This window comes from Lissotriton vulgaris, chromosome 9 (assembly GCF_964263255.1).
Source record: "Lissotriton vulgaris chromosome 9, aLisVul1.2, whole genome shotgun sequence".
Classification (NCBI taxonomy): domain Eukaryota; kingdom Metazoa; phylum Chordata; class Amphibia; order Caudata; family Salamandridae; genus Lissotriton; species Lissotriton vulgaris.
Genome location: NC_141697.1, coordinates 1,061,194,324 through 1,061,212,039, shown reverse-complemented (window position 1 = coordinate 1,061,212,039; position 17,716 = coordinate 1,061,194,324). Strand labels below are relative to the sequence as shown.

The window sequence follows — 17,716 nt, the reverse complement described above, 5'->3', positions numbered from 1 at the left end:
AAGAGATAATCCTTGGTTTTGTTTGTGATCCATTTCATTTCTAGAGCCTTATTAAGAATTGTATCAAGTACTTTCAAGAATTCGTTTGTAGGATCTGCAGGCAATGGGAGGTATGTAGATGTGTCGATTAAAAACATTCAGGTAAGCAATGAATTTATATCTAAAGTGCATGCATGCTTATATATTCGTCAAACACGGTTATACCCTGCCTGTTGGGATATAGATGTTCTTATTCATCTACCATCATTGTTTATACATTGTTAACGCACACAGGAATTTCTACTGAATCAGATTTGCGCCCTGGATGGGCTAATACAACCCTTCTAAATCTGAACAGAAAAAAAAAAAATATATATATATATTTTTTTTTTTTTCAAATAAATGTTATTTAATCAGACAGACAATATTTTAATGTTTTTAAAAAAAATTAATTCCAATTAATTGTACGCAGAGCTTTTTGTAATTTTGAACACATAGTATGTAAATACAAATATTTTACTTTAGGTGGGACTTTTTAATGCCTTAACCGCAGCGGTTTTTCCGCCACGGTGCGGGCGTTCTAAAGAGTGGGCGGGGCTCCTTTGGCCGATGGCAGCAATAGGGAGGTAGTGCTGCCGTCGGCCAACAGCAGCACGCAAGGGGTTAAATAAATCATAAAAAATGTAATATTTATACAATTGTTTAAATAATATTTTAAAAATATATAAAAAACTGTTTAAAATTACTACACGTAATTTTTGACATGTAGTAAAGTATAGAGAAAAGTGTAAATGTTTACTGAACTTTTTTAAAAAGTGCAAACATTTTAATATAAAATGTCTAATGTTAAGTCATTTTATACATTTATTTTAATTGTAGAACAATATGAAAAGTTGCAGCATTAATACATTAATTTACATTCAAAATTAAATTGCTCTTGAAGCATTAAATGTAAATTATTTTTCCAGAAGTTTAAATTATAAACAGAATCCCCACTTAAGGTATAAAAAATAGCATATATTGGTTATTAAAAATGATTAGACGTGATATATAACATTTATTAACAGTAATGTAATTACATTTTAATAAAAAGTAATGTTACAGTTAAGAACAGGTTATTAAATTATTTTGAATACAAATTTTCTATTCGAGATATTTGTAACTTTATATTGTTAATTTATATTTTCAACTAGTTTAAATAATTAATTTTAACATTATGCCCTAGAAGTTTTATTTTAAGTCCCTACCACCGTTATTTTCATTCAAAGGGGTTTTGCAGTATCAGTGGATTGCCAAGTATGGTGCTGGAGATGCTCAACCTCTTAGTTGTAGTATATTTATGACTGTTCCAGATCTTTTTGGCTGTAGTAACTTTAGAAGTACAGTTTGTGAATAGGACTGGGCTTGCTCTTTTTTGAGTGAGTGTGCGTACTTCCGTAAATCTCTCCTTACTCCTCCCTTAACCCCTCCCATTTTGTAGTAAGTATTCCCCATTTTTCAATCCCACTCATCGTCCTTCCCGCTATTTACAACTAAAACGGATATTTACGGTGGGGAGGCTCCATAGTCAGGGATGAGATCTTCACACAGAAAGACACAGAAATGCAACCTCTGCACGTAGGTTTGTGAATAGCATTTTATAGTGCGTTAATAGGAAGACTGTAGTACTACTAAACATACAAAATCCAGTTCCTGAATAGGCCCCACAATCCTCAGATTTAGAATTCGTTATGTGTGGTGTCTTTACTGCCTACACAACCTCGAACATTTGGGAAGTAGGTCGATTCATACGTTTGTCATGATTTACCAGATGCGCTGCTTACTAAAGATACAGTTAGCTGCCTGAGTTGAATAAAAAGAGCATCTCTTATTCAAGCATCTGTGGACTATTTAATGTGTGCTACCGAAGTAGTCATCATAACTATTAATCAAGCGAGTAGCTAACATTTTGTGTTCACTGTGGGCATGCCACATGTAAAATTAAATTTCTATCACCTAGCATAGCAGTGCCTTAAATGGGCAGGCATTCTCCGGTAATTAGTACAAGCACTTCTTTAATTTGAAAGGGAAAGTCCCTCCACTTCTCAGCACTATTACCATATACATTGATAGTAGAGTACCAACACTTTTCAGGAGCAAACATGTACTCTGGACAAAGAGTACCAGTTCTTCTGTTTTCTATAAAAAAAAATTGATGGAAATTGGAGGGTAGCCTGGAGACTATCATCTAAGCGGTTTGGCGGTCTCATCTAGGGTGTGTGGTGATCCCTAGGTTCTTTGAAACTGTTGGGTTGCCAGTCCCCTGATTTCTGCACGGGAGTCTTCAGAAGCAGATGTGCTTGGGTAGTTTTATTTGCTTGTCTGTTAGGAAAGAGTGTATGTAATATTGACATCTTACTCACCAACCAAAAATTGCATTGAAGTGGCTATTTGGAGATTTGAGTCAATTTTTATCTTTCGCACGTTTCACAAAGTGCTTCTTTGCAGGTTTCTAGGTAATCCTGCTTTGGGTGAAATATGAGTCTTCAGCACTTAGAGTCCCTATTACGAGCTATGAGGTAAACAGTTTGTGTTTTTAAGTTTGGGGTTCTCCGTGAACCAGTTAAATCTGGGCAGACTCTTTCCATGCAAAAATGCATTGAATGTCGTAAAAATCTGCGACAGTCAGTGTGCAAACACTGATTTCCTCATTAATTCACCATTCCATAGATGAAAGCACATAATAGTGCTGTAAAATGGAACCCGGTAATTACTGTAATTTGTGACACTGACCTCTTTAATTGGTTTTCCTGAGGTCCTGTAATGAGGGCCACTGTATACATGTGTGCCTATTGTGCTAGTTTCATATTTCTTATTTCCCATAATAAAAACAATACAAGTGCATGAGAGCATCTAATCCTTAATATTAGCATGCAGGAATGACTAATACATGTGTCTCTGCTCACGCCTGAAGTTAAGGGCATATCTTTCTGAAACCTACTGCTGAATCACATGCCTCACTCCTTCATCTTAGCCAGTTTTAAGGCAATGCTAAATTTATCATCTAGAAGTAAGGATGGGGAAAGCCAGTTTTACGTTCAATACATACACTCAGCACAGCTTAAATCCATAACTGGAGTTGATCAGGTGAAACTGTGCATAAGGATTTGTTTTGAGAATCAATACCGCCTTTGCTGGACAGAAATCAATAATCTTAGCTGATCATTATTATTCAGGTTTTATTGCACTTGCAGAAAACCTACCAGTAAGCAAGGGAGGGGTGCTCCTGCAGTGTCCGGGTTGGAAGGGCAGGGAGGGACTTCAAATCATTCCTTGCTTTTTCATCGCTGAAAATAAGAAGAGTAAAGGTAAACATGATGCAGGCATCCTTCATACAACTCTTTCAAGGTAAAACCGGCTAGGTGTAGCAGGCGAAACCTGGCTCGCTAGCATTGTATTACCACACTACCATGGAAACCGCTTCACGGCACGTTCTCTAGTGACAATCTTTACAAACAGAGTCATACACACCACTAGCATCACCACTGTAGCGGGCTGAAACAAGAGGCGGCCATGGAGTTACACGAACAAAGAATGATAGTGTTTAGTCTAATGGTCATAACACCATGTAAACCAAATCTAGCTACACCCTAGGGGTTTGACAGATTGAGGTCAATGAGGAGAATTTGGCAGGAGTGCAAGCAGTGTGCAGTGAAACAGACGACAGCAGTTCAAAGTCCTGGGATCACATATCTTTTGATTAAAAGGACTGCATAAAAGACACACTTTTCTAGCGATCAGATGCAAAACTTGCTAAGGAATATGAAGAGAGAGCAACTCCTGGCAGGCTATGAACCTGAGGCCTCAGTGTTTGAGGCCATGGAGGGAGCTGGAGCATGTCACTTACGCCCTAGGATATTATTTCTAGCTATTTGACATGCCGCAAGGCCTCAATGAAGCCAACAATAGTAACACTAACTCCAGTTTTCATACAAACTATGTCTGGCTCCTCGTTCAAGAGCATTGTATTTCAGTCCCACACAGGGGGCTGTTCATGTTACAATCATTCTAATAAATTCCAATAGCTTTGCAAGTGGTTTCTACTACACACCTTCAGGTACCAACCAGTGTGGGGTGCAAGGGAAACCACAATCCATAATTTACCACAATTTTAAATAAATTCACTATATCACATTTATCAACCTAACTTCATCAACACACACAAACACGGTCCTTTAGAGACTGTATGAGAGAACAGACATTTCCAAAATGCTTGCTTGATCATCACCTCCAGTCGTCTGTCTCTCCCCACCCCCACAACCTCAGTAGATTCTTTAAATGCATCTATAGTTTTACTCGTATGAGTGTCCACCAAATAGCTCTACCTATTAAGATGCCTCACTCGCAGAAGTACCCCAAGTTCCCCACTAAGATATACCCTAAAAACAGCTGTTGCTCCAAAGCCATTTCAGTGGTAGCCTCCTATTTCTGGTCTAATGGTGCCTTCGTCTCACTACTGGTACAAGGGGCAAGTGTGCACATCATATTTTACACTGTCTTCACATTCAGTGAGTCTGTAATGCCCCTGGTGCAACCATGGAGCACTGATCCTAATTTCTTTAACATAAAAGTTGCCACTATTTGAGCGGCTAAAATCACAATGCTGTCATAAGGAGTTCTCTATTGTGAGTGGCAACAGATACCCTCACTGCTTCTGCCTTTTATAAGTTGAGGGAAAGAAAATGCCAAAATGCCGCAAACAAGAGGACACGTTTTACTGCACCGCAGTAGTGAGTGTCCCTAGGAATTTCCTTTTGTAGGCAGAGATGTGATCCACGTACTACTGTTTTAAAGAGGCAGCTTCACATGGATTGAGTGACAAAATGTAACTGAGGTTAAATGGAACAGGGTGTTCTACACTACTTTTAGGGGCGACAGTGTGAGTCTGGACAATCCTGCTAGTGGCGATTCAAGGACCTTATTAGAATGTGTACTACCTCCGGGGCGGGGTGGTAGGACATTGCTGTCACACCTGCTTTAAACCTCATGGTGTTTAAAGGCCTTCTCAAGGTACTGGAATCAGGGCCCAAGGGGATCACCTGGGGTGCGCCCAAGGAATTTGTCTCCACTCCTCTATCCTCTCACTTTACTCTTATACTACGGTTGTACAGTTATGGCTACTAATCTCTGGTGCTAGATGAGGAGCGCACTGACAACTGATCCATATCACAGTGGTGCTCTACAAGATTGTAAAGTAAATAGATAAATATAAACCTCTTGCTACTGCCTTCCCTTCTGTAATGGAACATCACCTTTGCTCCGCTACCTTATTCTATAACTTTAGTAAGTTTAAAAACATATCACCAATGGTAGTCATGCCATACTTACGTCCAGTGATATTTTAACACGGGGATTCATGTTAATCTCTATTACTGAACAGTCAAATATTGAGCAAAAAATGTTTCCTTAAAAGAGCCTTCCTGTTTTCTTCTATGATGGGGGATTTTCACATATTGTGAAGATTGTAGTCGAATACGAATTTCCAGCTACGTGCAGCTAATCCAACATACCAACAACATACAAGAAAAATAGGAGGAAATATATAATCATATATAATAAGAACATCAATCACATGGATGCAAACTATGATTGAACAGAATTTTGACTCTTGCAGGGATGAGGTCATGATAAGAATCGACAAGGCCAAGCTGATCCCCCAGGAAAAGGAAAGGCAAATAGCCCCTCGTAGATGCCCTTTAAATCAGAGCATAGTGGCTAATCTGGACCCCATCTGCAGATCCGAAACCCAGCAAGGACTCAGTGAGTCTGCTGTTGAAGTAATAGGTCCCTAGAGCCCACGCACTTTGAAGATGTGCCCTGGCCCTTTGCACCACATGCTATGGCAGGCAGCAGCTTCCAAAGCAAGAAGCTATCCTCGCCCACACTGAAATGCAACATTAATGCTCTTTAAAGTTATCCCCAGGAATTCTCCATTTATCTGGTCTTTTTTTGGAGATCCAAAATGCCATGTATGGTGATTCAAACAGCTTATTGCTTTTTCTAAAAACACCTGAAATATCCGCTATTCTAGCCCAGTCAACTGATCCAATAGTGAACCCTAGTAAACTGGTGCGCCGCGCATCACGTGTGTATGCATGTGAGAGAAAGAGAGAGAGAGAGAGAGAGAAGAGAAATGGAGAGTACATAAAGGTTGACTGTGTAATGTGGTCTAATACTGCCATCAAAGGGTTCTGATATCATAAACCTTTACACGTATATGTACTTTTTTCCCACTGAAATAACACAAAGGTTAAGGTGACGCTACAGTTCGGTGAAAATGTCAGTTAAAACAATGTATTAACAACACCACTGAAATTCAACAGTTATTTCAAGTAACCATAGCTTGTGCCCTACAGTAACTATAACTCACATTCGCACCATTCACAATGTTGTCATCAATTATGTCATTTCAGATGTTGCAGTCATGTTATCAATGATGTCACAGAACATGTCATGAGTGATGTAATTTGTGAGGTAATTAACAGTGCTTGGTGAGGGTTCGATTTATAGTTACTTTAGGGCACTAGTTACAGTCCCTTGAGATAACTATGAATGGTGAATGTGGATGGTTTTGTTAGTTTAAAAGGTAAAGTTTTAATGTAAATTTTTACCAAACTGTTTTTCCCCTATAATCTTCGTTGTTTCACTGAATTTCTAAGGGTTTTTTTTAATGTAAAGTAAGATAATATTACATTTCCCGACCATAATGCCACTTTAACCTTTGTTTTTTCAGTGAATTTCTGTGATTTTTTATAACGTAAGGCAAGATGTCCATCGCGCCATCGCTGTGCGCGGCATAGAGTTGGGCACAAGTGGGTCTATTGGCTTTATAAAGGCGGTCAGTGTGAGAACATATATCATGCAGAGCAGACCTACTGCTTTTGTCAAAAAATCACCAACAACTATAATCAAATGTATATTTTATATACACACACAACACATTGCAATGTTTATAATAGTGACTGTCACAAATCAATTTCAATAAAGCATTTTTTTAAAGAACCATGAACATGTTTTTGAGTCTTCTTTTAACAATTTTTCATGGCACAAAGTGCAGCCAATGAATCAACTACAAAGAGTCCCTGCACTCCAGCAGGCAAGCATGCAGCTCCAGCTTGGGGTACGTTAAAAATAATTGTAAGCTCTACTGGGGTTATGGATTCAAAAACCCAGGAGACTTAAACAAAAAAGTTAGGGGGCTTCTGTGCTCCCTGCAGCCCCCACCCCAAAACCTATAAAAAAAGGTTATTGATGCCTCCGCCTCCTTATAGGGGTACCATGCATTTCCAAAAATATTTTTTTAAAAAGCTCTTGCAGGGCATTATGGGGCGTTCTCCTGCTGAAGCAGTGAATGTAAAATGAGCGGCTACTTTGTCATTGATCACTTCACAGTAATTCCTTTATTTATATTTTGTCAAGCCTTTTCAAGTGGGGACCCCATCCCCTGGAAGCCCATCACTTTTAATTTAATGGTGAGGGTGGCATGCAGCCTTCCTCCCCCCAAGCATTCTGAAGCCACAGGCATGGCAGGCCCCAGGGCTGAAGCACTTAGTAATTGGGGAAAGGGCCATGGGCCCCCCTTCCAGAGACCTCGAAGGGCAATGGGGTCCCCATCCCCAGGGACTGGATTATTTTTGTGGGCAGGGTGCCTGGGCGCCCCACCTGAGTCATCCACTCGCTTCGGGGAATAACCAGGACCTGATGGCAGCAGTGTCCCAGGAAAGCCATGCCCTAAGACACAGCTGTTCCCTGCTCATAAGAGCGCAGACAGGAAAAAATGTAACTCCCTGTCCGTGCTCTTGTGCACAGGGACCACAAGTTTGCTCCTGCTCCATGGGAGCAGTGAGCTTGCTGCTCTGCCGGGCAGGAGCTATAACCAATGAAACCGACTACCGCTGCACGGGGGATGGGTGCAGGTAGGGGAGCCAGCAGGGGCTTTTGGGTCCCTGGGCGTCTCCCCCACAGCCCCAAGATCTGCATTTGCTGTGGTTGTCCTGTCCTGAGTGGGGCATGGCACACATGGCTTTTTTGTATTGGTTGTGGCCCTGGGGGATGGGGTGCCAGGTGCTCGCAATAGCTTGGGGAGGAGGGCCGATTAAACCACTACATTTTAATGATAAGAAGAGGCCACAAGGAGATGGGGTCCCTGAGACCTTGTAATGGCTCTCAGAGGGGAAATGTATGCCCCCCTCCTTTTTAATAATAAAATGCAATCCCCGTACAACTGCAACTTTATTAAACCAAGAAAAATTATGCTCTATCATTGCAAATCCCTGTAAATAAGTATTTTCAAGTTCAGCCAACCGCTGTTCTGCTGCTTTCAAATTCAACCCGATGCTACTGTCTACTCTCGTCACGATTTTGAAATGGAAATATAATGAAGAAAATCAGAATGATGAAATGTTGATGGCAAAAAGTATCTCCGTTATGCAATGGGGTATGAATCTACATCATTGTAGGCCAGGATAGTGACCTGCTGGTACCCCCTTTATCTCAGTCATGGAGAGCGAGAGAGAACGTGGGAGGAGTGTGCTGGAATCTGATGCCCAAAGAACTACATATCTTGTGTTGGGTGAGCCATCTACTAGAAAGAAAAGATGTATGCTTAGGGCAGCGGGAGGAAAGGGAAGCTCACACAGAGGCCCTGAATCTAAGTTGTACATTACTGGGGTAACAGTTACCTTGTGGTAATTTTGCTTCAGTACTGTGAAATTACCAAGAGAACCACGCAGAATGGGGAAAGATGGGGAATTGCAAAGAGGGACTGACTTTCCTGGTGAGAAAGGTACATTCCATGGGGTTTTAATGCATATTTTTACAACCTGCTTTGAGCAGAATGTATGCTAGGGTGTTGTGGGATGTGGGGAGATGGGGGAGAGAGTAGGGAAGGGAAGGTGATAGTATTTTCTGGCGGGTGGGCACTGTATCCTGCCATGTCAGGTAAAAATGGGACTGAGATTTGGCTGCTACTAAAGCCAGAAACTCGTGCAATTTTCCAAGCAGTTTCAACAGCTGGAAAAATGAAGTCAGGTTCTCCTATACCTGGAAAAATTGGGTGTGGAAAAACCTAATTACTCGGACTCAGGCGGAGCAGAATTCTGAGGTAATTCTGTTCTCTCTGACTCATAATCTGCCCCAGAAGGTTTCAGAATGTCCCCATCAAAACATGATTTAAAAAAGAAAACAATGTCAGAAAAGGCTTTTATTATTAACGTTTTACATTATGACATATTCAAAGTTTTGTCACTGATTTTTTCACATTCATATAGATTAATCCTGCTTCACGACCCTCCATTTCAGATAATTAGAGCTCCAGTATTGCTTAATCCTGCATGCCATAGCCCCACTACCATCTGCTGCAGTCAACTGATTCTCCACAACTTTGCAGCAATAGCAGCTGACCATAATTTTACAAGACTAATTTGTTGATCTACAACAAACACACTCTACTGCTTTGAATGCATATAATTTATTCCAATATTAGCTCCACTACATTATCAGACAGTCAACCAGTACTTCACTATATTCAGTCCCCACCAACCGGTTTGCCTTTACTCCACAACCAGAGGTGATCATGTTACTGGACAGTTTTAAAGACTAGCTTAACCTGTCGTCTGGGTCTGCGCAAGGAATGTTGGCACCCTAAACAAAGTTTTTTCCCTCCGCCCCCCACCACCAAGACTAAGGAAACACTGACTGCTTTTAGGGACAGTCTAGAATAGACTTACAGCCGGACACTCAGGGTTCTGCTTAGAAATTCTGCACTATACAGTGGGCCCACCATGTTGCTCTATTATGTTCAGTCACTGCCTATTGTTCATCTACTGCTCTCCAATACTAAAAAAAAAACAGATAACTATTGTTCATCAATTCTCAGACCAAATAAACCACTGGTGCATGGCCTACTGCTCCCACCTACCTCTGATCCAAGACTATCAGAGCCAATCAATTACCGTTTTACATTCCACCTCAGACCAAACAAAATACTTTTGCATGATGTCTTCTCCAAACAAATACTAATCTATAACATTGAGACCCAACCAACTAATATAATATAACAATACAACCTAAATAACTACAGTGGTGTGAATTTCGTAATTGATAAGTTCCATGACCTTCCTACTTAACGTGCTGAATCCAACCTTATTTCGACCAGGACAGAGTGCGCCTCCACCCACGTCTCTGCGCTACAATCACTTTCAATCCTACAGCCTGCTTTAGGAGCTGGGCAGGCCATGGTGGGGCAGTCCATAGATCAGCATGACAGTAGTTTTTACTCGGATTTGCGATGTGCCCTGCAAAGCCACTTAACAGAACCTGGGGCAAGCTGTCTGCCACAACGGGGAACACAGGAGGAAAATCCCTAGGACTTCCTAAGCTTGCAAAGTCAGACGGCCTAAACCTAACAAGGTGTATACCTGGCAACACAGAAGTGCTCCAACATATATTTGGCATTGGCAATATTGTTTCCCCTTCCTTTAAATCCAATGGGTCGGAGCACAGTGTCTGGAGTACGGCAAGCGAAGGCAAAGGCAAGAGCAGACTCAAAATCTAGCCCTCCGTCAGAAAACATACATATTGTTTACCAGGAGCCACAATTGAATAATACACTATTTAGATTGTCTCACCAGGCATGGTACATTACCAGGCGAGGCCAAAATCTGTCACATTGCTTTACTAACATGCACTCCTTCTATAAAACACAACATATGTTGCTTTGTAGCCAACCTGACTGCACTAGTTTGTGATAACCCATTAACAAATTCCACAACTTCCACAAAACACAAAATGAATGCAACAGATGGAGCGCTTTAACTTCGGGATGTGCTCCATTCCATCTCGTTGCTGCTTTCTTAAGCTTTGAGGGGGCTCCGATCTTGAAAGTCAAGTGGTTCGACTTCTGAGCATATCCATGTAATCTGTTTCCTTTGAACACTCAGTCTTCAAAGCTCATCACTCCCAAATAAATTGTTACCTAGTAGATGAGGCCTTACTGACATAACAGGGCCATGCTAATGGGAACCACATGTCTACCATTGACATGCCATGAATCTGAAGCCGAGTCTCCACACTGGCCCCTGCTTGCCAATGTGGATGAAGAAGTAACTCACACTAAAAACTCCGACAAAGTGCAAGGTGGCACCTGAAACAAATCTGCACTATGGACATTCGAAATATGAAGTGAATACCCACCGCATATTGGTGACAAAGGAAAAACTTCAATTTGGAGAAAATGTGCTGGTGTTTTTATTAACTTGGCACTTGAGCCCTGCTTCCACGTGTGTTTTATTTGTGTGGTATTCCTACAGTATCTTAATAATATAAACTTTGAAAGTTGACAGATTTTGCACTTTTACGTTAATATTAGTACGTCTACCATTACAGCACATTCCCCCAGATGCATCAAGCATCCATTTTGCGGTTCCTTATTAGCGAAAAATAAGGATTCGCTAATAAGGAATAGCAAAATGCTATGCATGAAGAACTTGCTTAAAAAATAGCGATTTCTTAAAATTCCTTAATTGCGACTCGCAAATTGCGAGTCGCAATTAAGGAATACCTCCCCATTCCATCCTATGGGACTAGAGGCCCATAGGATTGAATGGGAAGACAATCTCAATTTGCGATTCTCAATTAGAGAATCGCAAATTGAGATTAGATTTTCAAGGGTGCCAGGGTGTCAAAAGGACACCCTGTTGCACCCCTGAAATCTGCATATGGGTACATCTTGCACACACACATGCCCAAAGGGCATGTGTGTATGTAAAATGAAACTTTGAAAAATGCACTTTAGTGCCTTTTTCAAAGTTTTTGCAAATTACCATGAAGTTCAACTTCATGGTAATTTGCACCCCCTATTAGCGAAATCACTAATTTTTTTTACTTTAATGCATTGCATTTAAGGAATCTCAATTTGAAATTCCTTAAATGCAATAGCTATTTAAGTAATCGCAATTTTGCAATTTCTTTGATTGGGAATTTTGCATTTGGGATGATGCATCCCAAATGCAAAAATACCAATCGCAAAGGGGAAGATTTTGAGAATCTGCCCCTTTGCGAGCGGTTTTAGCTTGATGCATCTATGCCTTAGTTTGACAGATCTCTCTCTTGTCCCTGGGAACATTCCAAGCTTGCCCAATTAAATATTCTAGCGTTATTATAAACTGCCAGAGAAACTTGCTGCAAAAAGCACAGCGGTTGAACCATCAACTCGCGAACTACTTAAGCTGTGAATCGAGAGACTAACCTCTTCTCTCATCCACCAAGAGATCTCCTAAATTCGGCCAAATGATGACATCATCAGAAACACCTCTGCACAACAAAAGAGTCTGGCTGCTCCGGCAACTGCTCATGTGCCTCAACACAGTGCTTAATGTGTGCAGGGAGCTGCAGGTGGTGGTGCTTATTTTTGGGGACCGGGACTTATTTTTTATCATTAGACTGCTTCAAAACAAGAAGGGAGAAGAGAAATTTAGAACACCAGCGACAAAGGGAGTATGCAAGGATAAAAAAAGAACTTGCTAGAGTGAAATAATGATATTGAGAGTGATGGGTCGTGGAAGAAAGTGATTTGTGCTAGACTAAAGATAAGGATGTCTTGGTGTTCAGCAACCCTTGCATTCAACAGCGCCAGCACTGGGATCCTAAGAAAAACTGAGTTTACCTACATACCCTTGTCTGAAGATTCCACAAGACAGACTTCCCAGTCGACAACCTGTAGTACCACCTTCTTGACCATAGTTCACACAATTGGGCCATATTGAAATAATTTTACAGCACAGACATGTATCCACAAAGTGACGTCAACATTGTAAAGCAAATATATAAACAGGTACAAACATAACTAAAAGCCTCAGTGCTTCAACAAATTTCTCATACAACAAACGCAACTTACTGACCACTGTATCCGCAATAGCCCTGTTTTATACAGATAGCAAGACACATATTAAAGTGAAAATGACTAGCACTTTCTTGTCCACTCTTGTTTACACACAAGTACATGGTGATCCAGTTCACATTTAAAACTGAGAATATGGTAAATCTTTTCTCTAATAAATACCAAAACAGTGGAACTCTCTAAATAATCCCATACACCATGAAATACTGTCCTGTTTCTACTCCACATAAAGGTTACACGAACAAGGTGATAGTAGGTATAATATACTGTCCACCTGCAGAACTACCTTTCAACATGATCATCTATATTAAAAGGCAAATGATTCTACTGGAGCGAGTTCACCAATGTTCTTTTAAACAATTGTCTCACATGGAGAACCTGTTATCATCCAAAAAATCTGTAACTCCCACCTCTCTGAGGAGTGAGTTTCTAACAAGTAGAGAGGCGCTTCTGAGGATAACTGTTATGGACCTCCACGCCTATAAGCATCACTTTTTAGTGATTGCATCACTTTTATACCATATGCGCAACAATCACAAAGTAGCTGATAGAGTGACCTCTTTTTTCAGTGTTTTGTTTGAATTGTGGCAAACCTGAACACTCAATTGAGACTCAATTAACATCATCCTTCTTTAAGGTTAAATTTCCACTTCGATTCACGAAACTACAACTTCTTTATATAGTAACATACTATTTTTTTTCACAACTACGGTTGTATTTATGATGCACTTTATTTATACTCTTCTAACTCCTCTCCTATTTGATTATACTTTTGTTTTTATTTTCCAGGTTTGTTGGATTGGTTTCTCTGTGGAAATTCAAGAAAAAATCTCCTAGTTTCATCCTGTTTTTTTGTTTACTTTTGTTTTAGATATTTGTAAAGTGCAACACACTGATTTGTTTGCTACTTCGCAGTGCTTTGGGGGCATAAAGGGAAAAATGTGGTTGCAGCACACATTTGGCGAATCCATTAGTGGGGTCAGGTAATCCATTGGTTGCTTCTTTTAAGCTCATAGCTGATGGTGAAGCTTTGATGCAGCATGTACCAAATAACCTGGCACTTGCTGAGTGATTGCCTTTAATTGCAGCAGCTTCTAATAGTCAGAGTTTATTAAATGTATAGCATTTCGAAAATAGACACTATACCTCATACCATGTGCCACTGGAAAATAAATGCGATTTGGGTGGTTGCAGCATTGTGTCGAGCAGCGGTTTTTAACCTTTTGACTTTTGTGACCTGCACTGAATCCTTATTGGGGCCTGGGAACACCCAGTATGTTATTGGAAGCTGGTGACCCTCAGCCTAAGCAATTTCTTTGATTTTAACTTCAAAACAATGCACGAAAAATAAAAAAAGAAGAAGTTCACATACTGAAAAATGTTGTTTAATGCACAATTACATATAGAAGAAGGTTTCACATTTTCAGTTGTGCTCCTTTAATTGTATATACATTATTACTTTTAATTTAATATTTAATTTTGCAAAACAGATGCTGGCCCCCTCATTAGGCCTTGAGGACCCTCAGTCGTTCTTGGACGACATGTTAAGAACCACATGTGTAGAGGATAGTGTTAGTTGAGTGATGAGTGGAGACAAAGACAACTGAAAAACAAATACTGCATGGACCTATGACAGCTGGAATCCATTCTCCATCTCAGACTGGGTGATATGGCAGGGTTTGGCATGTATTTACAAATGTTAGGGGTGCATCCTAAAGTCCCACTTTTGTAACTCATTTCTCTTTTTTCCTCCTGAGTCCAAATAGCTATCTGTACAATATAAGCATTGTGCCCATCTTGGTGCCATTTGTCTCTTTTTATATACAGAGGCAATGTACATCATGACGCAGTAATAGTTCACCTCCACTATTAGAGCTCAGCTTTCCCTCACATCAATCATTGACTGTATCTTTGCACTGCTACACCACTTTGCTGCGTTTTCGCTGTGCAAATACCGCATACGTAGATATTGGTTGTGAAAGGTAGGTTGATGTAGATTTGGATGATGCATACCCGGGCACAGTGAAAACATCTAATTTATGGGTTAGTCAACCCTCTGCATTTTCATGGATGTAAAATTATTGGAAAAGCACAGCTCTCCCTCTCAACAAAAACAAGGGAATGACTTTAGTTTAAAGTGGTACAGAGCCTGCTGCCTCCACAGACCAATCAGAAGATTTTTCAACATTTGCTACTAATATGTGGCATGCGCATCCTCCAGAAATTAATTGCACACCAAGCCAGAATGTGGACAAGTCTGATACAAGATCTAAAAACCTTGGATGTTGCAATTCTTGCTTGAATGTCAAGTATATTATAATCGGCGCCCGAGATTTGGTATCAACTGCTCTTACATGATACTTTCAAGTATGTTTCAATAATTGTTTACTAAGGTTTTACCTATATAACAGTAATGTAAACTGACAGCTTCACTTACAGTTTACAGTAAGGTCTTAATATCTTACATTTTCCCTCACCAGCCCCCTAAACTTCTCCTCATGGCTTTGCACAGCACTTAAATAACACGAATGTATCTTCAGCAGTCACCGTTTTTTTCAGCCTCAGAGCCGTAACAACAAAACACGTGCTCTCTGCCTTCTCCAGATCTACCACTCACAGTACTCTCAATTACTTTGGACAATTTATACTATTACAGTGGCTTTCTAGAGAGCAGAGAGCTGTACTCTCTATTCTCTGAAAATGACAACCTTTTTTCCCTAGTTTATATCCTGATTATACACTTAGTAATGACCTTTAATCTCCATATATTGTACCACAGGAATTTCCTTCTTTCCCCACAAAATAAAATCGACTGTTTCGTTGCTAGTAAAAAGGAGATTGCTTCTAATTCTGTGTTTGATGCCATGCGTTCTCTCTCGTCTGCAACATACGGATTAGCTTTATCAAGCACATGTTTATTGTGAGTTAATTATACACAATTATATATGTAGTTATATAGTGCTTCAAACCATATGGGAGCGCAGAAGTATATTTTCAGACATGCAGCACATTACAGTGGGTGTGTGTGCTAGGTTGCCAGTGTTGTCATTGCTACTATGTGGGTAGCTTTTTGATGTTGTGTGTGACTGACCAGAGAGGTGCTATTATTGTCTCTTGTGGGGCAGTAACTGAGTCTTTGTGAAGGTGGTGTGAGAGATAGGTGAACAAACTATAATTATAACTAGCACCACAACGAATAGGCAAACCCAGCGTCATCATAGCCAGATAGCAACGAGTACTGTGTGGGGGTACACCCAAATATAGGCTGTAATTAGAGAAAGCCCAGGAATCCATGTGGCAACATTAGCAAAGGCAGCGATGCTGTCAAATGAGTAAAAGGATTCAAACTGGGCAAGAATGGGAGTTGGTGACATGAGCAGCAGCCATGTACCTTGGTAAAAGATAGGGAGACTCCCTATTGCTGTCGAAACATACATCATGATGAAGAAAGAAATGGAGGAACAATCAAAATTGGCAACATGGCACACTCTTTTGACCATAATGTGGCTCAGCCAATTGCTATGGAGGTAGTCAAATGGCTATAAATATTGAAACAATATTAGGTGGGCATAACATCTCTATGAATGTTTAGTTTACTAGTTTGCTGCAATCAGGGCGCCAGATACACTGTCAGGTATGTAAGCAAAAGAAAACGTTGGTCTCTGGGAACTTCCTAATTAGGCGTCCACTTCAGGTTTTGATTCAGTGTAGTAGCCATGAGCCAATGAGAGGCCAATTACTGAATGGAGCCTGTTCCCGCTTTAAGCCTAATTCTTAATGGTCAGAAGTGAGTGGAATTTTCTACTAACAGGAAGAAAGCACTTGCACAATTGGACACAAACAGATACCCCAATACCACTATTTTTAAAATCTTTTTGAAAATGCCCTAGTTGGCCCATTTGGCTGATGTTGTACTACAATACCACAGCAGAAAGATCAACGTGCAGTTAAAGTGTGATCTTAATATCAAATCTCACAATACCATCATTGTGGAGTTCACAAAAGTAAATCTACGCCTACCTTGACAATATTTTGGTAGTGAATAATAATGTCATGCTTTGTTCGTAGGTCTACATTTCCAATGCAATATTGTGACACAGAACCATCTAAATGCCTATCCCCTTTTCTTAGAAACGTGTGACAGTCCTCTATTTTCTGACTCGTCTACCAATAATAGATCTTTACTGGAGTGGATGTCTGCCCACTTCTGTATTTTGAGACCCTCTTACAAATTCCACTACTGGCTGCACTACAGCGTTTCTCCACCCTTCTAACTTTTAACAATTGCTTCACGAGCCAATCAGCTTTCCACTGCCCCAGGATTTACTGTTCAGTAAATCACAATTATTCATGGTCCAGACGATAACCAATGGAGGCAAACAACACAGGCTGTTATTGTTAACATTCGAGCGTACTTCCTGTTCACACAAAGGTCACTTCAGACACATTAGGCTTGGTTCTTCTGAGCATCCGGGCAAGGACTGGACGCGCAAACCTTGTTATCATAGTTCTCAGCTCCCATAAAGAAGAGTTTTATCCTTCTGATGATTTTGATCCCATGATTCAGAACTAATCTATTATAAGGAAAGGACTCTGTCAACAAGTGCTCGGGCACCGGCTTTTACTAGAACATTTATGAAATGCCCCTGGAATAGTTTCAGGTGCCTGCACCAGGAATGTTGACACATCTGTGCACATGGATCGTTTTAAAAGGTCACTTTCATCTGGTCTGCTCAGACAATCAAGATAAGCGTGAAGGAAAAGTCCTGCAACACATGCTTCTGATTTTAACCTGTCTGG

At 40.4% G+C, this 17,716-nt stretch overlaps 1 protein-coding gene across 1 annotated transcript in view; it reads right to left on the bottom strand.

Moving 5' to 3' along the window:
* Positions 1-17,716, bottom strand: part of FRMD4B (FERM domain containing 4B) — a 515,943-nt gene that overhangs the window by 138,274 nt on the left and 359,953 nt on the right. The window contains exon 8 of the mRNA XM_086939027.1: positions 3,222-3,305. Within this exon, the coding sequence (XP_086795153.1) occupies positions 3,222-3,305 (84 nt within the window). The remainder of the gene's footprint in view (positions 1-3,221; positions 3,306-17,716) is intronic.